This window comes from Azolla caroliniana, unplaced genomic scaffold, assembly GCF_043228905.1.
Source record: "Azolla caroliniana isolate FFs.n. ecotype wild unplaced genomic scaffold, voAzoCaro1.0.p SCAF_10, whole genome shotgun sequence".
NCBI classification, from domain to species: domain Eukaryota; kingdom Viridiplantae; phylum Streptophyta; class Polypodiopsida; order Salviniales; family Salviniaceae; genus Azolla; species Azolla caroliniana.
Window position 1 is genome coordinate 14921094 of NW_028230445.1, and position 25560 is coordinate 14946653.

At 45.0% G+C, this 25560-nt stretch overlaps 1 protein-coding gene across 2 annotated transcripts; it reads left to right on the forward strand.

The window, feature by feature from the left end:
- The first annotated feature begins 18746 nt into the window (after nt 1–18746).
- On the forward strand, nt 18747–22072 carry LOC147859146 (uncharacterized). 2 transcript variants are annotated; one of them, XM_087325211.1, is made up of 3 exons: nt 18747–19075; nt 19724–20522; nt 21253–22072. In XM_087325211.1, exons 1-3 carry the CDS (start codon nt 18812–18814, stop codon nt 21441–21443), a joined length of 1254 nt encoding a protein of 417 aa, XP_087181337.1. In that variant the 5' UTR covers nt 18747–18811; the 3' UTR covers nt 21444–22072. The 2 variants fall into 2 exon arrangements, with proteins under 2 accessions (XP_087181337.1, XP_087181338.1); XM_087325212.1 differs by lacking the exon at nt 21253–22072 and adding an exon at nt 21174–21246.
- Nucleotides 22073–25560: the final 3488 nt, after the last annotated feature.

Genomic DNA, 25560 nt, shown 5'->3' on the forward strand with positions numbered 1-25560 from the left:
GGCATGACGGTAGGAGAAACACCACCGGACCCAACATTCTTCTCAAATCCGGAGGAGGAACCGGCGGTAGTAGACACAAATAGTTCGGCGATCACAACCATCGTGAAGGGAAAGGAGTTACCCGGAACAATAATACATGGAGGATCCGGTGTCAATGGGATTAGCCTCCGAACGTGCAAAACCTTGGGAATCCAAGAGTGGGAACCATGCCCGTTTTGGCTGCGGATAGCGGATAAAAGCTCAGTGCGACCGACCGGCTTGATACGAAATTTGGAAGTAAGGATCGGCGCCCACACATTTCGCATCTCGGCAGTAGTGCTACAAATACAGGCACAAGAAGCTTACCCACTATTGTTGAGGCGGCCGTGGTTGAAAACGGCACACATTAAACAAAACTGGAGGAAGAATATAATCACCTTCGGGCTGGGAAAAGAAAAAGTACGGGTACCGACACAACCACGGACGGATACCGGGAAGGAATTGACACCCCTTCATGCCGAATGTGTGAATATGTTGGACGGATTAGCAGACGAAGAGGTAGATCAATACTTGCAGGATAATCCGAAGATCGTACCTCTGTTCGAAATCGACGTAGCCGAAGTCGTATCACCATACATACTGCCACCAGACGGAGCCGACGAGGAACCAAATGAAAACTAGAGGAGGTAAATCTAGGAACTACGGAAGAGGCGAGACCGGTGCACATCGCCAAGGAAATGACTCCGGCGAACAAAACGGCGATGATTACACTTCTCAAAGAATTTCGAGACATGTCTTACGAGGATATGTGAGGGCTCGATCCTCAGCTATATCAGCATCAGATACATTTGAACAAAGACGCCAAACCGGTAGCACAGCGGTGGTACCGGATGAATCCAAATTACACCGCCAAAGTCAAGGAGGAAATCAACAAGTTGCTGAGGGTTGGCTTTATCCGCCCAATAAAGAAATGTACATGGCTTTATCATACCAAAGAAAAACGGCAAAATTAGAGTTTGTGTCAACTACCGTAAGCTTAATGTGGCGACGGTAACAGATGCATTCCCACTCCCATTTACGGATGGAGTTTTGGACGCAGTCGCCGGCCATAGGGTATACAGTTTCTTAGACGGATTCAGTGGATAAAACCAAATCCAGATGCACCCCGATGACCAGGAGAAAACAGCTTTCGTCACCGAATGGGGAGTGTTTGTTGCCGTAGTAATGATGTTCGGACTAAAAACGGCGCCGGCAACATTCTAGAGGATCATCATGGAAATATTCGGAGAATTCTTACCAGCATTCATGCAAGTGTTTCTGGATGACTTCGCCGTCTATAGCCGGGAAGGAGATCACTTTAAGCAACTCCGACTGTGTCTAGAGAAATGTCGGGCTTACCGGCTAAGCTGGAACCCGGCAAAATGTGTATTCGGAGTGTCAAGCGGGGCGCTATTAGGACACATTGTGAGCAAGGAAGGAATTGTCGTGGACCCGGACAAAGTAAAAGCAATCTTGGAGGCACCGGCACCAACAACGGCCAAAGCATTAAGCCGTTTCCTAGGCCAAATCCGGTGGCATAGCCAAATGCTTCAATATCTGGCGGACCTAGCTACACCACTGCATGTTGCGGTACACCGAACACAAGGCGTATCGGGCACTCAAAGTACTATTGTCGCAAGCGCCGGTAGTGTAGCCCCAGATTGGGCTAAGGAGTTTCATGTGTTCGTGGATGCGTCCGACATTGCAATCGGAAGTGCGTTGATGCAACTTACGGAGCCTAGGTAGTACCGGCCCGTATATTACACAAGCCGAAAGTTATCCCAAGCCGAACGAAATCATTCCACCACGGAAAGGGAAGCTTTGGGCATGATCTACAGCGTGACAAAATTCAGACATTATTTGTTGGGAAGGAAATTTTCCTTCCACGTAGATCATTCGGCACTCCTCTATTTTGTTTCCAAAGCGTCACTAACCGGTAAGTTGGCACGGTGGACGTTGCTGTTATAGGAATTTGAGTTCGAAATATTCCATCGACCCGGCATACAACACGCGGTTAGATTCCGGCGATACTGGTGACGGAGTCCCGGACGAGTTTCCGGATGCTGAGCTATTTCGAGTCATCGCGGAAACGGCAACAGATGAAACGGTGGCACAAGAAGATAAGTGGCTAACAAATATGCAACAATTTCTGAGCACTGGATTGCGTCCGGAGGAGATGAACCGGGACGAGAGGAAACGCCTGGCGGTACAAAGCCGGCACTTCTGTTTATTACGGGACACGCTATACCACAAAGGCGCGGACGGTATATGGCAACGGGCGGTGCGCATCGACGAGAAGGATATAATACTACAAGAAGCACACTGCGGAGTCCCCAGAGGCCATTATGCCGGAGATGCTACGGCAAGGAAGATATGGTAGAGTGGTCTATGGTGGTCGAAAACATTGAAAGACGCAGTCCGATAGACTAAAGAATGTGATCTATGTCAGCGAATGGGCCAGCCAACCAAACAAGCTAGGATGCCGCACCAGCCAGTACTGCCGTTAGAACCATTTCAGAGATGGGGGTTGTATTTTGTGGGTCCATTCAAACCACCAGCAATGAGAACCGGCAACCGGTATGTGATCGTAGCTACGGATTACTCCACGAAATGGGTAGAAGCCAAAGCCTTGCGCGATAACACCGCGGCATCGACGGCAAAATTCTTGTATGAATACATCTGGTGCAGGTATGGATGCCCGATCGAGCTAATAAGTGACCAAGGAGGACACTTCCTCGAACAAGTGGTGGAAAGCTTGACGTCGTTCTATGCCGTGGTGTATAAACGGAGCACGCCATACTATCCGCAAGCAAACGGATTAGCCGAGTCGACGAACAAAACGTTACAGAATATCCTTCGAGAAATCGTCAACGAAAACCAGACAGACTGGATACGAAGTTGCACAGCGCACTCTGGGCTTACCGGACAGCCTACAAAACAAGCATCCAAACCACACCGTTTCGGCTAGCATTCGGATTGGAGGCCATCATGCCGGTAGAGTTCCAGGTCCCGAGCTTACGGATTCAGATTAGGGAACAGTTAAACGAGAAGGAATCAGACGCAATTCGGTTAGCAGCTCTGCGTGAACTAGAAGAACACCGATTAGCGAGTATCATGCACCTGGAACTGGAGCAGCAACGAAGAAAGGCATTTGTGGATCGCCACCGAAAAGGAAATGAAAAGATGTTTGGAATCGGCAAGCCGGTACTAGTGTTCCAGATCCGGATGGGAAAGATGTCGGGGAAAGTACGGTTTCGGTGGACCGGACCGTACTGGATCACACGCGAGTTCAATGGATCCTCCAGTTAGGGACAGTCGCCGGTGAGGTTCTGGGTAAGTGGGTCAACGGGTTTCGACTAAAGCCGTACGAAGGACCCATGCCCAAGAACCCATTTGAACAAAAGGTCGACACCAAAGCAGATGTTGGCAAGCCAACCGATACATCGACCTGGGTTGAAAACGGCAGCCACAAAGCCGGTAAGGAGGAGCACGAAACGGCAACCGGGGAGAACAAAATGACGACAAACCGTCAAGAGGTCGGCAAGGTGCACGCTCCGGTTAAGAATCCGGTAGGACAAGAGACAAATTAACCCAATAGCGTTATTTAAAATCAATCAATCAATCAATCAATCAAATCAAATCAAAGTTAATCATGCAAGGGCGAGATATGCACAGACATGCAAACGAGGAGTGAACAGGCACTTCCAAAAGGTACATAGTGGGCTATGAATAAGGCATTAAACCGCCGCCACATGGCACCTATTGCTATTATAGTACACAACCTGCACACGTGTAGGCTCGAAAAAGGCGCCCCCCGCATCGAAACCTTCTTCTTTTGCGAACCAAGGAGCACAAACGCACATAGGTGCTTGAAGATCATCAGAAGAGAGCCCACGCACAGAGAGCCTCTTCACACAGAGCTTCCTCATACACAGGACTCACCAACGTTGTCTGACCTCGACGCAAACATGGACTGCCAGACTCTCTCTGAGGCCGCCAAGAATTGGCTATGACAACACGGATTGGAGGGGTTCCTCACAATCATGGACGCACCACCACACACAGAAGCCGACAAGATCATCAAAGAAATTGACACCGAGCTTATCACGGAGGAAGCAATCCGTGCACTAACAGGCCTTCCAGAGGGGGGCATCTATACTATTGACAACCCTACCTCCGAACGGCTCATCAAATACTTGGGCGAGTATTCTCTAGCCAGCAAGGTCTACAGGACACAGGGCGGAGAAGATATGTTATTCCGAGAAATTGCCTGTGTACTCCATGAGTTCGGCCACGTATACCCTCGACCCCTCGTTATGCCTCAGAACCGAGCAGGCTTGATCATCGCAACATACGAAGGGGTCAAGGTGGATTGGCCGGTGTTGATCGCCGACGGATTGTGTGCGGCTATTGACACCGTAAGAGATAAGGAAGCCAAAGAAGGCCGGAAAATATGGCATGCGGTGGCACAATGGCTCACCCTATTGGCGCCACCTGTCGAGCCCGTCCAGACAAAGAAGCGGGGAAGAGTAACGGACGGCACCCCGAAAGCTGCTTCAAAACGACAACAGTTGTTGGCCACCAAGACCACTAAGGGGAAGACAACCGACACGGAGCAGGCGGCGAAGGAACGCGCCATCCGGAAGCAGCCGACGGACATGCAGGAGGAGACACCGGCACGGCCCCTGAAGAGCACACTCCGCCGACTAGTACAGCAAGAAACAGACACCCTGGCGGCAAGAATGAATGCCGAGACTCAGGAGGAGGAAAGGGAGGAAGAACCTACAGAGCACCTCCAACGCGGCCCACGATGAGCACCGCAGAATCAGCAGGGAAGCGTTCAGACCCACAGAAGGATGGAACGCCTTTACCCCACACTGAGAATCCCACGCCAAGGGAGGAACCGGAACCGGTTTGGATGGAACCGGTCTCAGAAGCCCCTGCACAATAGGCAATACTAGCGGGTCAGGAAACGCCAACCCCTGAAACACAAGAGCCGGTAAGGCATGTGCCACCTTCCTTAGCCAGCCAAGAACAAACAGAAAAAGAGCGGCCAGCCGAAACATAACCGGAACCTGAACGGCAAAGGGGTGAGCAGGTAGAGCCGGAATTGTAGCTCGACGCAGTTAGGCGGGACTGGCCACTTGCAAGTGAACCCATCAACCAACCCTCCGTGCCGACGCAACAACAAGGTACCGGCAGCTAATGGCTCCGATGAATAGGAGAGGAGGTTGCCAGAGTGATATTGTATGTAGAGACTGAAGAACGAGCGCAGATGGAACAGTTGCTAGTCACAACCGATGAACTAGAGACGGCCCGGTCAAGGATCCGGTGCCTTGAACAAGACTTGGATCAGGTCACAGAAGACATGGCCAAAATGGCCTTAACCGCAACACAGATCCAAGCACTAGTGACTGCGGTGGATGTACAGAATAAAGAAACAACCACGCCTGTACATATGAATAAGACCCTAGAGACAGAAACCGTCCCGGAGAAAGATGCGGCGCAAGCCCAAGAGCTTGCCGAATTAAGGGACGAACTTGCGGCACAAGAAGCACTACGGAGCCGCGAAAAATTGCTGCAGGAGAAGGACAAGCTACGACGGATGGCAGAAACGGAAATCGAAAGGCTGAAAGAAGAACTCCGTCAACAAAAGGACCGGGAAGACCGCGCTCGCTGGCAAATCAACCAGAGGCTGAAGCAGAAGACAGAGCACTTCGACCACCTGCACCGGAACTTGAAGACCTTGGACATGGAGCATAAGCAACAACAGGAAAGGATGGCCGAGCTCCGGCAGGAAGTTGATAGGGCCACGACGACATTCATCGACGAACGGGCTGAGAATACAAAGCTATTGGAGGAAGCGGCGAGGAACCGGATGGAGCTCCACAAGCAACACCATGAAGAAAAGGAGAGGGCGACAATGGTGTTACAAAGGTTGCAAACAACCTATCAAAGTCAATTGTCGCATTATAGGGAGCAGGAGGCGGACACGGTCAGAATCATCAAGCAATTGAAAGAGGAGCGACAAGCCACGGAGAACAAATCACAGATGGGAATGGAACGGATCTAGTGCATCCTTCGGGCATGGCTAAACAAGACCAAACACTTGATTGACGAGAGCTCCGTGTGATGGTGGATGAAATGGGCGCAAAATACGGCTGAACTCCAGTTGCTCAGGGCAGACGCCGAAAACCGGCGGAAGGAAGGTGACGACTGTTCCATGCTTACATTGGAGGACTTCACCACCATAAAGGATGAGCTGGCAGAAGATTTCACAGCTCTGGCGGATGAGCAATTGGTGAAGTTCTGGCAACTCATAGCTCAAATGGACGACAATCGAATGGATGCTCAAATCCAGTTTGAGAGCTATGAGCGGTCCCGGCTTAGGGAAGAAAAAGCAAGGTAGGCGGCAACGGTCAACCTCAGTGATGAGGAACCACCACCGGTACAAGGACCAGACGGGGACCAAGCTGGGGTAAGTCAACCAGAGACAATTCTGACGGAGGAAACAATGAAGGAAACGCCGGTGCCAGAGCAACAATCGGAGCCGCAGCCAGAGTCGGAGCCACAAACGGAGAAGCAACCCCAACCACAATCGGAGCAGCCACAACAGCAGCATCAGCAACAACAACAGCCACAACAAATTCCCGTAGAACCACTGGAGACCCTGGAGCAAAGCATTCAAGATATCTTGGACGAAGAGTAAGGGGCCGGTGTGGGATTCGACGTACAAGGTAATGTCCCACGGGCGTGCCATGTGTTACCCGGCCGGCAAAGGAGCTAAGGACGCCAAGACCAAGGTGTGAAAAGGGGAATTGTTATTTGGGAATCTTTTGTAATTACTAGTCTTAATATATTAATATATAAGAAGATGTGGACGGACGGACCGGAATCGGTATGCCAATCCGGATCCGGACCGATACCAAATAGGTGCTGGTTGGCACCGTTTTGTATTTCGCACCGGTGACCTATATAAAGGCCCGGTTACAATGTAGTCATCAACGGAGAGTAATATAAACCTTTTGTTAATCATTGAGTATTGTTCACCGTTCTGTGCTTATTGTATATCTTACGTGTGTTAATGACGTATTGCTAAGTAACCAATTAAGATCCAATTAAGCATTGTGTCGTAAGTTATCTCGCCGTAACACCCATTGGTGAAGTGTCTTAAGTGGACACCCTATGTTAGGCTGTTGTCCGGCCCTAAGGATTAACAATCTATCCTCCGGAATGTCCCTCATTATCATTTCGGCCTGGTAGGCCTTGAGATAACTCGTCGCGTTCTTACCTTCAAACCGGCGTATTGTGCCAACGATCGTTTCGATGGCCCAGTCGACGGTACCTGTACCTTCACGAGCATTCACCAGTCGGTCTACAGTTGCCGCCATGGCCTCGGCGAGTTCTGTCCCCCTCATCATCAGACTCCTCTACCGCCTTGATTCACGTCGGGTTCACCAAATTATGTCTCATAATTACGCGTACGTGTAAGGAACGAAGGCGGGACCGCAGGTGTCCCGGACCGAGTGTGAGAAAAGGGGAAAAGTGAAACAAAGAGCATGTGTCAGGCAAGCTTTGGATGCCAACAAACACAAAGCTCGACTGGCTCGGTCGAGATCAGATCGATGCAAGAGACAATTAGAAGAGGAAGAAACCCTCAATCGATTAAGAACGGATTACAATCGGCTCGCTTGTAATTGAGCCACTACTCAGTCGACAACACACACGCACACACCAAAGACGAGATACAACGTGGAGCCTCTGTTGGGAGCACCTGAGCTTCCCAAACGAACAGAGGCGTCCGGCAAAAGAACGCCTGTAGAGAACTCTGATTTATAACGAGCGCTCGCTCCCCAGTTTGACAACACTCAATTTTCCCCAAAACACGATCCCCCTCTCAACCCTCTCCCCCGACCTTTATAGGTCCCCGAGGGAGGAGTCATCACATCCTGTAATTACATCATCCTTATTCTCTATCGCTTCGGACAAAGATTCGTTTTGATTTGTTAATCTATTTAATGTGTCTATATTGTAAAAGCATACGTGTGCAGAAGCGTATTCGTAAGACACTGACTGAGTACACGGTTCGGAAGTACGACAGTTCGGTAAAACACAGAAATCACAGAGAAGGAGAGAGAGAGAGAGCAAAAACGTAACTATATTCAAAGATAATTCTCTGTATACTCTCTGTACATACTTTGTGCTCAGTGAGCACCTTTTATACAAGCCTTGACTGACACAAGTATTTACAGTACCTGACCGCTCATAAATGAGCATCCTACACTTACCTCCAAAATTATTCCTTATGAGGAATAACATTCTAACGGCCTCTCGATTTACATACCGCTACGACCATATTTTGCGTACGGTTTTACTCACCCAGTCTACGCACTGGGTTACGCACCCAATGTTAAGCTTGTCTCTCAACACTCCCCCTCAAGCTCAACTTGAGGTTCCATATGTTTTCCTCGACCCGTTCAATTCCACGCGCCTCGACCCTTTCGGTCGGCTCGTCTGCTCATGTGGCCTTTCTCAACTCCCTTGTTGTCGCGGTGTTGGCGCCTCTTTCACTGCCCTTTTCTCCACTTGGCCCTTAGTTGATTTCGTGTATCCGAATCAAACATTACGATTGAATTGAACATTTCCGATTCATTTATGCTTTCACCCGAATTGGTTGTCTCCAATTCATCTTGTGTCTTCAGGCCCTTAACTACATCCGACCATGTCTTAGTCTTGGCCTTTAGGCCTTTCTTGGCTTTATTTCCCAATTATTCGGCTGTCTTCGGCTCTTCCTTGCAATTACGGCCCTTGTTTTCTTCTTCGGCTTCTTCAGCCGGCCCGAAATCAAATTCTTCATCCGATTCGGCATCGCGGTTACTGCCACTCCTTTCACGCTCATGTTCCTATTCATGTCTCCCCCTCAAGTTTAGCGTGTCGAGGTGACACAAACCCAGCTCAACCGAGAAATGTTGCAACTTGTCGAGACTAAGGGGCTTGGTGAAGATGTCGGCAATTTGCCGACTCGTCGGAACATATGCCAGTTCAACTTCACCAGAAAGGACACGCTCGTGGACACAATGGTAGTGCACCTCAATATGCTTGGTTTGAGCGTAGAATACAGGGTTTTCGCAAGGTGGATGTTGTTAAGGTTGTCGCAATAGATCGTCGTTGGATCGGACACCTCTACATGTAGATCCCGTAATAGCCGTTTCAGCCAAATGACTTCGCACGTAGCAATAGTCACCCCTCGATATTCGGCTTCTGTGCTCGATAGTGCTACTATTGGCTGCTTCTTACTGCTCCACGTGATGACTGCACTTCCCAATGAGAATGTGTATCCGGATGTGGATCTACGATCATGGGCATTTCCAGCCCAATCGGCATATGTGTAGGCGACTAACTATTCGGCTACGCCTGCACGATACAGCAACGCCATGTCTTTCGTGCCGCTAACATATCGTAATATCCTTTGCGCGCACTGAAGGTGTTCGGTCGTGGCCTGCGACATAAATTGATTGATCATTCTGACCGGATAGATGAGGTCCAACCGAGTAATCGTCAAGTAGATGAGGCTTCCGACAATCTATCAAAACTATGTTGGGTCGCACGCCTTTCCCGAATCTCGGCGAAGCTTTACGTTTCTAACCAAAGGGGTCGAGATGGGCTTACAATCTGCCATCCCAAACTTGAAGAGCATATTCAAAGTGTAATGACGCTAACTGATCAATATGCCTTCGGGGGAACGGATCACTTCGATCTCAAGGAAGTAATGAAGGTCTCCAAGATCCTTCATTTCAAACGATGCCACAAGCTAAGACTTTATGCGGCCAGATTCTTCCAGGTCGGCACCGACAATGACTAAATCATCAACATAAAGTAAAAGACAAACCGGGCCATGTCGACCTTGCCGAACAAACAATGAAGAGTCTAACTTTGATGTCGTAAACCCCATTCTACACAATTGTTGTGTAATCTTCGCGTTCCAAGCCCGCGGGGCTTGCTTATGTCCATATAACGCCTTCTTCAATCGACAGACTACCGAAGTGTTCTGTTTAGATAGAAATCCAGGGGGTTGTACCATGTACACTTGTTCCTCAAGGTCACCTTGTAGGAACACATTCTTTACATCCATCTGATGTAGATGCCACCCCTTCGCCGCAGCTACGGCTAACAGAACTCGCACGGTAGTCATCTTCGCGACAGGTGCGAAGGTCTTGTCGTAATCGACGTCGTGCTTCTGTGTGTAACCTTTTGCAACCAAACGGGCCTTATATTGGTTGACTAAGTCGTCAGTGTTGTATTTGACCTTAAACACCCATCTGCATCCGATCGGCTTAACACCTTTAGGTGCGTCAACCAGGTCCCAAGTCTCGTTGTCCGATAATGTGCGTATCTCTTCCTCCATCATAGCACGCCAGTTTGCGTCTTCCGCCGCTTTTGCGTAGCTCTCCGACTCACGCACTTTTGCCACTCGTGTCATACGCATAATGATGCGCCATGTACTCATTATACTCGTACCTCTTTACGGGGTTCTTCAGGCGGGTAGATCGACGTAATTCGTGATTACCCGATTTCACGACCTTTTCGCTCGATTACGACCTCTTCTGCGGAGGTTCCTTTTCAATTGGCCCGAAGTCAGATTTGCCCCAATCTGACTCGGCACTACCGAAATCGTATTTCGACATTTTTTCCTTCCCTTTTTCTTTACGCGTGAACCGTCTCCTCGGTTCTTTACGCGGGGACAACATGACCGAGTCTCCACTACTCGCCAGCTCTTCATTTCGTTGGCCATCTCAACCCAACTCCTCATTCCGCCCACTTAGCCGAAATGAGATCAGACTCTGTCTCAAAGCTCTAATATCCTCATCACGTAGAGACATCTCAGCCTCGCTAACCTCTTCTTCAGAATTCGTAATGGAATCATGAGGTATTGGAGGTGAAGGCAAATACCACGAAGCGGACTTGTCGTACACGACATCGTGGCTTACGCGAACTTCCTTTGTTTGGGGGTTATAGCACTTATACCCCTTCGGTTCGTATGAATAGCTAACCAAAATACAGTTCTCGACTTTGGCATCCAGCTTCCTCCTCTTCTCCTTCGGCACATGCACATACGCAATGTTGCTGAAAAACCTCGAGTGTGCCAAGTTCGGCTTCTTTCCGAAATACAACTCATGTGGTGACACTCCTCCATTAGTAGAGGTCCAATTCTGCAAGTAAACAGTCTTCCTTACGGCTTCAACCCAATAAAACTTCGGCATATGCTTGTCTTCAAGCATTGCCCTAGCGGCTTCTTTGATTGTCCGATTCGTTTGCTTGGCCATTCCGTTCTACTGCGGCATGTATCTACACGAGAATTCGCGTCGAATTCCTTCCTTCTATAGATAACTCGTGAACTGGTCGGAGAAGTACTCCTTCCCACCATCAGACCGTAGGCATTTGATCTTACGCCCTATTTCTCTTTCTGCAAGGTTCTTTACCTTCAGGAAACATGCAAAGACTTCGCTCTTCTTCACGATCGTACATGCCCAGGTATGTCCAGTGAAGTCATCGATGAAGGTTACAAAGTAATGTTTTGTGTTGGTCCCCATACATCCGAATGGATTAAGTCGAGCGGATTTCGACTGTGATTACGCTCGTTTGGGAATGGAAGTCGGCGTTGCTTCCCTAGTTGACAAGCTTCGCAGACTTGGCCATTACGACCCCGAAATTTTGGCAAACCGAAAACAATGTTCTTCATCTACATTTCACGAAGCCATGGGAAGTTAACGTGGCTGAACCACTTGTGCCACAGGTCTATATTTGATTCAACCTTCTGTCCTTCTGAGAGCAGCGCGGTTCCGGCTTGAATGGTGTCAAGAATGAACATCCTCCCTTCACGGTGCCCTTGCGCGATAACTTGGGCTTCCTCTTCGATGTAGCACCCGAGGTGCATGAATCAAACTTGCATCCCCTGGTCAACGATCTGACCGATCGACACCAGGCTCTTGGTTATTGTCGGAACGTGTAGCACGTTCATGAGTTTCCCTTTCTACCCAACGTGGCTGAGGGGAACTTCACCGATATGTTTGATGGTATGCGGAGTGTCGTCTCCCGTTTCAACCACTCCTTGCTTTTCCGGTTTCTCCAAGTATGAGAACCATTCCTCGTGACTCATCATATGATTCGATGCTCCGGAATCTATTGGGAAGTCGGTCCCTCCAGATGGGATCCGATTATGAATGAAGAGGATCCGGTGAGAACCAGAAGAGATCCGGAAACTGGATCGGATGGACCCGGTGAGAACTGGAAGAGAAGACATATTTGTAAATATATTTTGACATTCAAAGTGATTGCCCTAAGTCATATTTATACTTATATGAACTTAGGGCTATTTGAAAATGTTGTCATATTGTTGTATGAGTATGTTGAGCGAGCAAGCTCAACCGGATCAGGATCGGCTGAATAAGCCTGAGCCGGATCGGTATCCGGAAACAACTGGCCGGATCGGGGAGACAGATCAAAGAGCCGGATTCGAGGGGGAACCGGAACCCTAGTAGTAGCCGAGACTACTAGGTAATCATTGTCCGTAGTTAGTGTCAGTCGCACGTAGGAATATTGAAGTACATGTCAATACTTCTGTCAACCCTTTATGGACTTTGTATAAATAGTGTTGTTATAGCACATTGTATGTACAGAGTTTTAGAGTTAATTTTGAATAGAGTTTATGTTCTGCTCTCTCTATCTCTCCCGCATATACTCTCTGTATATTAAGCTTCTCCATTAAACCTTCATCTTATTCTCTGTTGCTATCCGGCTGAGCCGATTCTGTCTAACGCTTCCGCACGTTAACATTCACATGGTATCAGAGCGCGAGGGTTGAGTACCTCTACAACCGACACTTGCTTTCGTAGACGAACCCTAGAACCCAGTAACAACAGAGAGAGAGAGAGAGAGAGAGAAGATATGGACAGAGGAATGGCAAGTTCACTTCCAACAGAGAAGCTCTACCAGAGCAACTACACGTCCTGGTCATACAAGATGCACTAGTACTTGCTGGGGCATGGATATTGGAGCTTCATGGAAGGAACAAATGAGGTAGCGACAGAGCCGGCACACGAGGACTTCCCGATATGGGAGCAAGGAGCGAGTCGAGTATTGTACTGCTTCGTGTCCTGTGTGCACGATCAGATGCTCGACAACATAAAGGATGCAAAAACGCCGAAGGAGGCCTGGGGAAATCTTAGGAAGATTTTTGTCGCGAGTACCACAGCCCGTAAGTTGCAGTTCTGGCAAGAACTAAACAACATCCGACAAAGAGACGTGTGGGTTACGGATTACACCACCAAAATAAAGGAGATTTGTGACGCACTAGGGTCCATGAACGTGATGGTGGACGAAGACGAGATGGTTCAAATCTGCCTCGGTGGTCTAGCATAACGGTACGGGCCAATCCAGACGGCGATCTGCACTTGGGAGAAGCCACCGTCCTTCTTCAACTTGCAATCAATGCTGATGATCGAAGAAAACCACGCAAGTGGGTCCAGGACCACTCAATCGGGCGGCCCGATGCTGTACACGGAGATAGATCGGCCCTATGGACGTGGTGGACATGGTGGGTCAACACGGAAGGGAGGCGGCCGGCAAGAGCCAGACTGAAGGCACAGAAGTAGTGTAGACAGCAGTTCCGGACCCTCCACAACTAGGGGGAGTCAAAGCGGCGCCGGAAGAAGGCAAGGAAAAGCTGACACGGAATGCTGGTATTGTGGCAAAAAGGTCCACAAGGAAAGCGAGTGCTAGAAGAAGCGCGCCGATACGGACAAATCTGGATCCGGCAAGGTCGGTCGGGAAAACCTACAAAGCTTGCACTACGCGAAAGGATCAGAAGGATCCGCAACCGGGAAGACCGGTAAAGGGGCCAGCCTTCGTGATGAAGAACAAGGCTAACTCGATGAAGAAGACTACTTCCTGATCGGAGGAAGTATGGTACGTTGATTCCGGAGCGTCCAACCACATGACAAGCCATGAAGAGTGGTTATCGTTTTTGGAGAAACCGGAACAAGCGGGAATCGTCGAAACCGGAGACGACACCCCTCACCTGATTGTGCATGTCAAAGAAGTCCCTTTGAGCCATGTCGGACAGAAGGGGAAGTTGATGAATGTATTACATGTACCGACAATCACAAAGAACCTAGTGTCGGTCGGACAAATCGTCAACCAGGGGATGCAGGTGTGATTTACGCACCTCGGGTGCTTCATAGAGGAAGAAGGCCGGATAATCGCGCAAGGGCACAGAGAAGGGAGGATGTTCATCCTCAACACCAATGACGTCGTCACCGCCATGTTTGCTAAAGGACAGAATATTGAATCAGACATCGACCTTTGGCATAAGCGGATCGGCCACATCAATTACCGGAGGCTTCAGGACTTGCAATCGAAACAATTTGTTTTCGGTTTGCCGAAATTTAGCGGCCGGAAGGCCAAAATTTGTGAAGCCTGCCAACTTGCGAAGCAACACCGGCTTCCATTCCCCACCGAGCGAAACCGGAGCTGTAACAAGCTCGATCTAATACATTCGGATGTATGGGGACCGCCATAGAACATTAGTCTTGGCGGGAGTCAGCATTTCGTCTCCTTCATCGACTACTACAGCCGGCACATGTGGATCTACCTCATCGAGAGGAAGGGTGAAGTCTTCAAGTGTTTTCGGAACCTTCAAAGCTTGGTTGAACGGGAAACGGAGAGGAAGATCAAGTGCCTGTAGTTAGATGGCAGAAAAGAATACTTTTCTTGCCAATTCAATAGTTATCTGCAGCAGAACGGAATTCGGAGAGAATTCAGTTGCAGATACACACTGGAGCAAAACGGTGTGGCCGAAAGGAAGAACCGATCAATTGTTGACACGGCAAAGGCAATGCTGGAGGAGAAAAGCATGCCCCAATTCTATTGGGCTGAGGCGGTTCGGACGACCGTCTACATCCAAAACCGAATTGGAGACAAGGTGTTAGCACATGAGTTGTATTTCGGGCGGAAGCCGAATTTGAGGCACCTTCGAATATTCGGCAGCATAGCATATGTGCATGTACCGGATGAGAAGCGGAGGAAGCTTGATCCGAAGTCGGAGAAGTGCATCCTGGTCAGTTACTCGCATGAGCAAAAGGGGTATAAGCGCTATAACCCCATGACGAAGCAGGTCCGAGTAAGCTGAGATGTTGAGTTCGATGAGACGACATTGTGGTACTTTGTACCGATTCCGACTTCCAACTCTGACCCAATCCCAGAGGATGAGACCAGTGAGCCTAAACCAGTCCAGATAGAAGATGATGAGCTTGAGACTCTAGAAGAGAATCCGGAATCGTTTTGGTTGAGCGGACCGAATGAGCGACTAGGGCAAAGTGACCAGTCAGATGAGGAACCGGCGAGTAGTGGAGACTCTGTCGCGCTCTCCCTCCGCAAGGAACCGAGGAGACGGTTCACGCGCAAAGAGAAGGGGAAAAAGAAGATGCCAGAATATGATACCGGTAGTGAAGGGTCGGATCGGAGCGGATCTGACCCCGGAAAGGATGAAGGCGGATCTTCAGAAAGGAAGTCTAAATCGGCCAAGAAGGGCCTCAAACTGGGTAACGACAAGTTATGCCGGTCATCCCGCCAGAAGAACCCCGTTACGCGGTACGGGTACAATGAGTACATGGCACATCACTATCCATACATGACCAAAGTGGCGGAAGTGCGTGAGCCAAAGAGCTACGCAGAAGCGGCAAAGGATGCAAATTGGCGTGCTACTATGGAAGAAGAAATGCAGGCACTCGATGCCAATGACACATGGGACCTCATTGACCATCCCCGACATTGTAAACCGATTGGATGTAAGTGGGTGTACAAGGTAAAGTACAATGTCGACGGTTCGGTTAATCGGTACAAAGCCCGGTTAGTGGCTAAGGAATATGCACAGACCCACGAAATCGACTACGACGAGACCTTAGCTCCAATAGTGAAGATGACGACAGTTCGTGTGGTACTGGCGGTTGTTGCGGCAAGGGGATGGCATCTTCACCAAATGGATGTGAGGAATGTGTCTCTTCAAGGTGATCTTGAAGAACGGATCTATATGATCCAACCCCCCGGTTTCCAATCAGAGATGAACAAGTCGACAGTGTGTCGATTCAAGAAGTTGCTTTACGGTCTGAAGCAAGCCCCCCGAGATTGGAATGCGAAGAACACACACCAGTTGCGTAAGATGGGGTTTGTGACCTCTAAATGCAACTCATCGTTGTTCATCCGGCAAGGTCCAGACGGTCCGGGTTGCATCTTACTTTATGCAGATGATTTAGTCATCACCGGACCCGGACTCAATGAAATCGGTCGTGTCAATCCCCAGCTGTCAAACGCATTTGAGATGAAGGACCTGGGGGACCTTCATTATTTCCTTGGGATCGAGGTGATCCGAACCCCCGACAACATATTGCTCTCACAACGACACTATGTGTTGAATATGTTGTACAAGTTCGGCATGACGGAATGCCGACCTGTCTCCACACCCCTAGACCCGAACCAGAAGCTCTGTCCCAACTCCGTACCGGCCTGCAATGAGAAACGGTTCCGAAAAATAGTCGGAAGCTTGATATACTTGACAATCACCCGACCCGACATCAGTTATCCGGTCGGAGTGATCAGCCAATTCATGCAGAAGCTGACCGTCAAGCACCTTCAGTACGCCCACCGGATACTCTCGTATGTCAGCGGCACGAAGGATCGCGGATTGTTATACCGACACAGTATAGCTGGGAAGCTAGTCGGATATACCGATGCCAACTGGGCTAGTGATGCATCGGATCGCCGATCCACCTCCGGTTACATGTTTTCCCTTGGTAGCGCAACTGTTGCTTGGAGCAGCAAAAAGTAGTGGATTGAGACTTTTTGCAAGGTACATTGGCTAGGTTTGGTTTCTCTCAAGAATAGATTGCATGTATCTCCTCCTTATATAGCTCAACTCATAATAGAGTTTTACTGGCCAGACATTATGGCCCTCTTTTCACCATTTCACGATGAATTAGACAAGTTTGCCCTTTGGCTCCTTTCTTATTTCCATTCTTTGTCGAGGCGACGTTTGCGTTTTTTAGTGTTGATGATATTGGTTTACGTGGATGATGTATCGCATTCTCAAATGTACGATTAAGGGAAGTTGAATTTGTTGATGACACTACCTTATACTTACATGGTGATTTGAATAACCTACATAAAACTAAAATGGCCCTCACAACATTTTGTAAGGCTTTTAGGGGCACTTGTTAATTGGAATAAATCGATGACATTGTGGGTTGAGGATGAAGAACCTCCATTATGGAATCCACCTCCACAATTTTGTTGGATCCCACGAGATAGTCATGTTCGATATTTAGGATGTACAATAGGTATTGATTTATCAATAGAAAATTAAGTGGCACCCCTCTTAATGACGTTGTTATTCTGGGGTTTAGCAAAGTTGTCTTTCGCATGCCGGATTATAGTTGCCAACCAAGTATTATTGGGAAACATGGTACATTTTATCTTCTTAAATCTTTTCCAAGTCATGCATCATGCAAATACGAAGATTGATTCGAAATTTCTTATGGTTTGGAAAAGCTGAGGATCATGCCTAGTCTAGAGTTAAGCGGGATATAATTACCTTACCTTGTTCCAAAGGAGGATTAAGTATTATTGATCTAGTAGATCAAACCTGAGCATTATTGGCTAAATTGATTATTAAATGATTCTCCCAATCAGGAGGTATGAAAAGTATTGCTACTTAATCGTTATTCTAAATGTTTTCCTTGCTTAGTGCATCCTAATCAAGGATATAAGTTGGATATTAAACAGGGAAAGTTTCAGGATGCCATTATCTCATAGATGGGAGGACAAATTTATTTGAACTATTTTTTCTGCATCGACGCAACTCTTACCTGGATTGCTCGACAATAAACCTAATCATTATGATGAATATTTAAGGAAAAGATTACTATAGAACCTATTTTGTATATGGTTAGTGTTGGGTTCTACAATGGTTGACATGGGGGCAAAATGGTAGAAGGTCCTGCAAACTCAATCAAGACTTGGCAAGTTTTTTATCGCACTCCTGGGAGGAACAAACGCAAGTATTGCCAAGATGCATGGAGGAAAAATAATGTATCGGCAAATTTAGGAAGCTATTGATAAAGCCACCATACCATCCACTAGCTCTCATCTGAGACGGGTAGGTATTTTTTCAAGATTGGAAGTACTCATGACTATAAAGGGGTATTTAAAGGATAAGACCTTTCGTCTTTTTTATGTGGATAATGCAAGTCAATTATCTCCATTGCAAGAAGTAGTAATCAATTATCCTTATGTTATGGAACACAAATTAAGGGTAATATGATACACTGATCACAAAATTTGGTATGTTGAATCGCCGATAGAGGACATAAAGTCACCTTGCGTTTCCGCTTTGCTTTTCACTATGATGTTGAATCTATGGACCATGATTTTAACACAAACTCTGGAATAGTTCCCTTCCTTCTGCCCATCGCGTTTGAGAATCGAAACAATGTAAATAAATTGCTTACACTAACGAATGGATATATATCCTTATTTTTTATTTTATTTTTAAAAACAAAAACAAGATGGGCGGTGTTTCTTTTTTGCTTTTCTATTTGGGAGAAAAAGCGAAAAGCAAAAAAAAGCGAAAAAGCAAAAAGCAACGTCGAAGGGACGTGCTCCCTCTGCAGAAGAAGAAGAAGAAGAAGAAGAAGACGAAGGTCCCTGAGAATCTGGCTATGGCGGTTGAATCTGACCCGCGATGATGATGCAGGTTTTGCCACAGATCAGCGTTTCTTCTTCTTCTTCTTCTTCTTCTTCTTCTCCTCCACCTCTTCCTGCAGCAGACACCCCCTTCCCTACCCTCGCTGCTGCTCGCCTTCTCCCCCCTTCCCATACCTCTCTTCGTCTCCCTGTTTCTTCAGACCTCTGGAACATCCCTCCACTTCTCGCTTCTAACCGGTCCTCGTCCTCGTCCTCGTCCTCGTCCTCCTGCTCAGCTGAATCTTTAGCCTTAGATCAACAGGTATTTTTGATGTTAGAACATTTCGAAATCCTCCTTTTGTTCCGTTTTCTGCTGTTTCTCTGCATGCTTGCTTCTGTTCTCCTCACAATCCTCTTTGTGCTTTCTTCCGTTTCTGTTTTTCTCAATTCTTTTTCTGCTCAGTTTTCTGTTGACCTTCGATGCAACTCTCTGTTGTAGACCACAATCTTCCGTCTGCATAAATTTCCGTTGTATTTCGATGTCTACTTTCTGTTCCGATGGGTGTCCTTCGGCCTGCTATTGTTAATCATCCTTATAGCAACTGGTGTTTTGATGCCCTCTTTTTGTTCTGATCGATCATCCATGAATCCTTTTCACATTTTCTCTCTAATATTCCTTTTGTTATATCAAATGGCGCCTCGTTATTTGTTTGTTTCATCAAAGTTCCTGGTTTTCTACAATTCTTTCTGCCCAGTTTTCTCGTCCAAGTTCCTTACTTTCTGTACTCCGTTTCTTTATTTTGTTCTCTTCATCCTGCTTCTTTTAGTTTGTTCTTCTTGCATATAGCAACAGGTATTTTTATTTATATGCAAAAAACAATCAGTGGGGCTTTCCCCCAGAGTGTCTTTGGAGATCCATAAATCCTTGGGCTAATTATCTTTCCAACATTCCCCTTTTCTGTTCCCCTAGGTCTTTCTCCGAGATGCTACATCAGAGGGACCTTGCCTCCTAGGAAATTTGGATTCTTCGCGACACAATGAAAATCAAACTTTTGAAGCTCAAATGGTGCCATCTTCTTCTTACCTCTCTGCTAAGGAAGCCAAAGAAGCTTTTCTTTACAAGAAGAAATGGAAGAAAGGGTCAATTCCTTGTAGTTTAGAGAATGCTGCAGAATATGGCCATACTCTTGCTGGAGAGCTACTACATGCCGTCAAAGATAGTCTTTACGCAACCGTTTCTCATCATTTGAGGGCAAAGATGTCCCAAGACTGGGTCTCTATCCTGTCATTGAGTATTTTAGAGCAATACATAGTGAACGATTGCATTCACAACATACCGGCATGGTTACTTCAACCATCATGTTTCGCCAGAGTGATCGAGAAGGTTTCTCAAATCAGGTTATGGGAGGATTCTCAGCATTCTTATGTTGAAGATCTTTTGCTCACAATTTCAAGGTTTGAAAGAACAGGCCTTGTCATAGAGTTAAAGAGATTAGGGTTCAAAGAAGTAGCATGTATTTTGGGAGGAAGAGATGTGTTTTATGGAGTGTTTGCAAGGATGGGAGCATTGCGAGAAGCTTCCAAGCTTCTTTGTTATCTAAGATTGGCAATGAAGATTCCAATGTATGATACATGGAGCGTGGTGTTCAACAATGATCCTCATAAGAAATGTTTGAATCATATTCGTTCCATTTGTATGTTTCCTGAAAGATACAAGAACTTTGCATGGAAGTTGGACAAAGTCGAGCTTTGTGCAAAAGAGATAAAATGTAAGTGCTTTTTTCTCTCATCCACGACATCTGCATTTGGGAATACACTTTGTGATGTTTTAAAACACAGTGTAATGCCTGTCTTGGTTTGTGGTGCAAAACCTTGGAAGGATTGTGATGCATGGAGAAAAACCAATTCTCTAGTATTTCTGTTCAAATCAGTTCCATATTGACTTATACAAGAAAGCGCCGATGCATTCATTCATTGCTTTGCTAAGATTTCACTCTCTTTAATTCATAATGATGCTGATGTAAAGACGTAACAATGCAAAAGCATTCACTCTGCTCAAGTGCACATAGGATTCTAGGACTAGCTACTTGCTCCACTGAACATATACAAGCATCAATGCATCACCTAGTTTGCATGGGTAAACTGAATAATAATCATGAATTGTGAGGTATGGAGGGACACAATCATGTAAAAACATTTGTTCTACCTGGTGCTCATTGACATTCCAAGTAGTAAATTGTTCCACGGAATTGGTTGTCTAACATATCACCACCCATGATCCTAGAGTTTTATCCATACTGTTGTCTATACACATTCATTAAGATGCATTGTAATAAGTTGTTGTTTTCTTTGCACCATGATATATGGAAGATCAAAGAAGCAATAATGTATGTAAGAGTCAATTGTTGCACAAATCTTAGGTTCATCGATCGTTGGAAATGTTGGGAATGCAATTTAGACAAGTAAAATAAATGAGAATAATTTATTTTCTTTTTGAAGGTGTCAAGAAACCCGAAGTGCAGAATGCTCGTGCTGTAAGTATGGGAATTAGAAAATTGTTTGAGTCTCCTATTGGAGCGGAGCTCAGAAGGATTCATGCTTTAAGCACACTTGATACTGCTATGCGTTTGATACAACATTACAATGAAATCTTTGAAAGCCTTGAAGCACATGGATTCAGTGAAAAGTAAAACTATGTGAGCGTACTTTCAACTTTGCTCTTCAGAAGGGTTCCGATTTCCAATCATTTAGGCAAGAGATTGTGCACACATTCTAATAACTTATCCACGCTCGGAATTAATGCCTATACGAAGGGTAACAGGGTAACGTTGCTAAATGGGTGGACGAGACAGTGAGATTTTTTCCAACAAAATGAATGAAGAATATAGTGGAACTGAGATCTCTAGAGATGGCTTCTATGGTAGATGGTTCTTTGTCTTTATCTGCAAAGTTGTAGAGGATTTCCTTGAAAGGAATTATCATTGAGCGGACGAAGGAGGGTCATATTACCACAATGGCTTAATTGATTTTTTACAATTTTCACAGCTATTGGCACATCTTAGATTTTGTTAAAAGGAATGTGTATGTGCGTGCCATAGTTGGTACGCCTTGAAACCACATCGAGAAGAGATATACGTGTTAAAATGGGGGCATCAGATAGTACCTTTATATGGCTAATATTCAACTGGTTTTAACAAATGGTTTGAGATGCAGCCTCTTTTTATACACACACCACACACATACATATCACCTTTGTATGATCTATGGGCTTGTCACAATATAGAATGGTTTGAATTGCAACCTAATTCTTTCTCAACAATTTATATCTATAAATAACGTGGCAAAATAATCAATTGAATTGCATGCAAGAACATCTATTATTGTAGGAAAATTCAGGTTTGACTATTTTATGTTTAATGCTTACCAATCTATGTTACTATTAGTATACTAGTTCATTAGTCATACACGTTAAATGATATAAAATGAAGCAACTACAATGATCTAAGGAATTGGAAAATGGTGGTGAGAAGGGAGAGTTGGGCTTTTGTTCTAGCATAAATGTTTGATAGGCACGCAAAGTAATGAGTAGGAGAATTTGGATGCAATGCCAATGTTGAAATAAGGGACTTTGCAAATGTTGCAACAACATGAGAGCATGGGACTAAATTGCAAAAGTTTGGTTAAGACAAAAGTGACTCTCGTTCCCAATCTTGGTCTAGGTGAATGAAGTTTGATGAACCATAACATGATGAGGTACGGCGAAGCCAACAAGGTATTTGGGGTAATCAACTATGCCATCATGTTGCTAGTGTCCTTCTCATGGTTTGTGTGACATATTTGAACACAACATTTTTGGTGTATGAACAACAATCTCCAAAAGATTTAATAGACAAAAAGTGAAGAAATGCTCAATATTGTTTAAGCAACAAGAAAGAAGCAATTCCAATTCTAAGAGAGGGAATGTACACTCTCAACAAATTTACTACTTAATTAAGCTACTACTTGGTGTGGGGAAACAAGAAAACAAAGAAAAATCACCACACCCTTGTACATGAACCAAGGGTTTATATAGAGAGAGGTGGGGAGGGAAAAGTGAATGTTTAGTCTCCTTTGACACTACAATGTCATCTATATGCCCCTTGTTTGGATGACCAATGATATGTACAAAGAAACTACTACAACGATGTAAATGATTGGGAAATAGTGTTCTAGTATAATGTTTGATTGTCATGCAAAGTAACCAAGATCTACTACAACAATGAAATAATTGTGACATAATAGTGAAATATTAGTGACAAGAGATATTTGGATGTAGCTACTAGCACCCAAGTTTAGAGAAAGGATTTTGCAAATGTTGCAATGATGTGAGAGTATGGGACTAGAATCGTGAAAGTTAAGAATAGGGGTTTGGTTTATCTCAATTGGGTGAGAGATTGTAATGGTGGATGATTTCAAAGGTTCAAGAAGATGTAATTTGGCAAGGAGTAGTTACATAAAAAGTCATGGCCCTTTCTAACCATATGTTGAACTAAAAGATTAAGCTCCTATGTCTAGCTATTCTTGTATTAAAATTAACCACTAATGCATAGTGCTACACTTTGCACAACTTGCTTCCATGTCTCGCATATTCTTGGGTTAAAATGACTAGTTTATAAAAACAACTCATTACCAATGAAAGCAAATATGAATGAATTGCCTTTGTAAATTACATAACTAAACTTAGCATAACCGATTGCTTACTTATAACTCGAACCTACATTACATTAAATTTTAATTTTAATATAGAAAAATGACTAGCCTTGAACTTATTGGCTCACTTCTTCAAGCATGGTCTAGTATTGTGTTTTGAATTGTTTGAAGTCATATACACTAATAGATTTCTCCTAAAAATGGGTTTACAATTACCTTCCACATCCAAGGGTTGAAAAAGATAGTAATGCCTTAGAAAAAGCAATTGTCACCAAAGGTTGAAAAGCATATAGTGTGATCCAAAGGTTGGAAAAGATAGCGCCACCTTACAAATGTGAAGTACTTATATGTTAAGTACATATGGCACATTCCAAAAGTCGAAAAAGCTAGCATTCTCTTTCATTGGGAAATTCTTACAAAGATTGAAATCCAATAGTGTGAGGTACTTATATGCCGAGAACATATATCACATTCTAAAGGTAAAGAAAGGTAGCATTCCATTATGAAAGCTAACAAAGGTTTACACCTATATAGTGCAATACAAACAATGAAACATGCTAGCAAAGGTTCAAATCCATGTAATGCAATCCAAAGCCGTGAAGAATAACACTCCCTTATAAGAGGCAATGAAAATAAATCGAGTTAATTAGGAGTTGAGAGCATAAAGTCACATCTACTCATATTACAATTAGAGATCTCATGAAATGTTGAAAACCCACATTGGGTTCTAACTATTTAGAAGAAAATGATGCAAGTTTTGCTCATTGGGAAACTAGGATAAAATGTTGCATCGTATGGTTTTTGAGAGTTGGGTTACTTCTTAAAATTTCATATTATGGAATTGACATAAAGCCATAGATAATGGTACATAGGGTTGATCGAGGTTTGCCAATAAAATCTATTTCTAATGTGAGCTTGTATATGTGAAAATAATCACACAAGGTATAGTTCATGCAAAAAGTATAGTTTTTGTGGTTTAATTATATCAATTTTGACATGTAAACAATTTTTTATGCCATGTCTTTCACAAAGCTAGGCATTTCTTGATATGGGCAATGAAGTTGTTTTGAGAGCATATTGAACATTGCGATTTAGTTGCTAGCTTTAGAAGCTAAGGTCAATTGAGAAGTCTACACTAAAATTGACATATATCTAATAATGTCTACCTCCATTGCAAGATTTGTACTCAAATTATAATCTTTGTGCACATTTTTTTAATCGAGACGCATCCAATGTGCACTTGTGTGAGAGATCAATGATGTTTACATCCATGATTGTGTATGATCGTTTAGAAGTAGAAAATCCAAGGTACTAATGTGAAGCTTATCAAAGTGATCGCCTTTAAGAAACCCCACTTTGTGCAAATCTATCATGCCATTTTTCTTGAAGAATATTTCGAAATTTCACGTGCCATTGAGAACATGTTGGAGGGGGGGGGATTGCATATTACTCAATTGTCCAGAGCCTCAAGGGTTAGAAAAGGTAGCATTGCATTATGAAAAGACAATGTGAAACAAGATATATGTCCAAAAGGAAATATGTTGAGGGCAAAAAGATCTGTGTGCACTTTTGCTGCATCGAGCATGCTTAAACTTGGAAAAATAGAAAGGAATGTTTTTGAAGAAAAGGAAATGAACTCCCATTGTGTTAACAAATTGTGGATACACACCACCGCACACATATGTCAACAATTGATGAATTACTTTGTCTACGACTTTGTTCAATTCTCAAATAATTCACGTTTCAAACTTGGTCTAAAATAATCGACGATGATAAATAAGGGCTTAGTTGTGCTTGGCATTAAAAGTTATAGTCATAATTTATTGTTCGATCGGTTTATGCAGAAAAGTGTTGCTTTAATGGTTTGTTGCAGAAAATGACATATGACCAAACTTTTAATACCATTATCTTCCATCATGCAAGGTCTTTGCGATTTCCAACAAGTTCTTACTGTTTGTTTTTATTATTATTGCAGATCGAGTCCATCGACGTGTTTGCATCAAAAGTATGATCCACCTAGCTAATTTTCACCTCCACGAGGAGATTTCACTAAAGAATAGTGAATTCTTTTGAATATCTTTATCAAGTTGATTTGAATATGCATGTTGGCAAGGAATT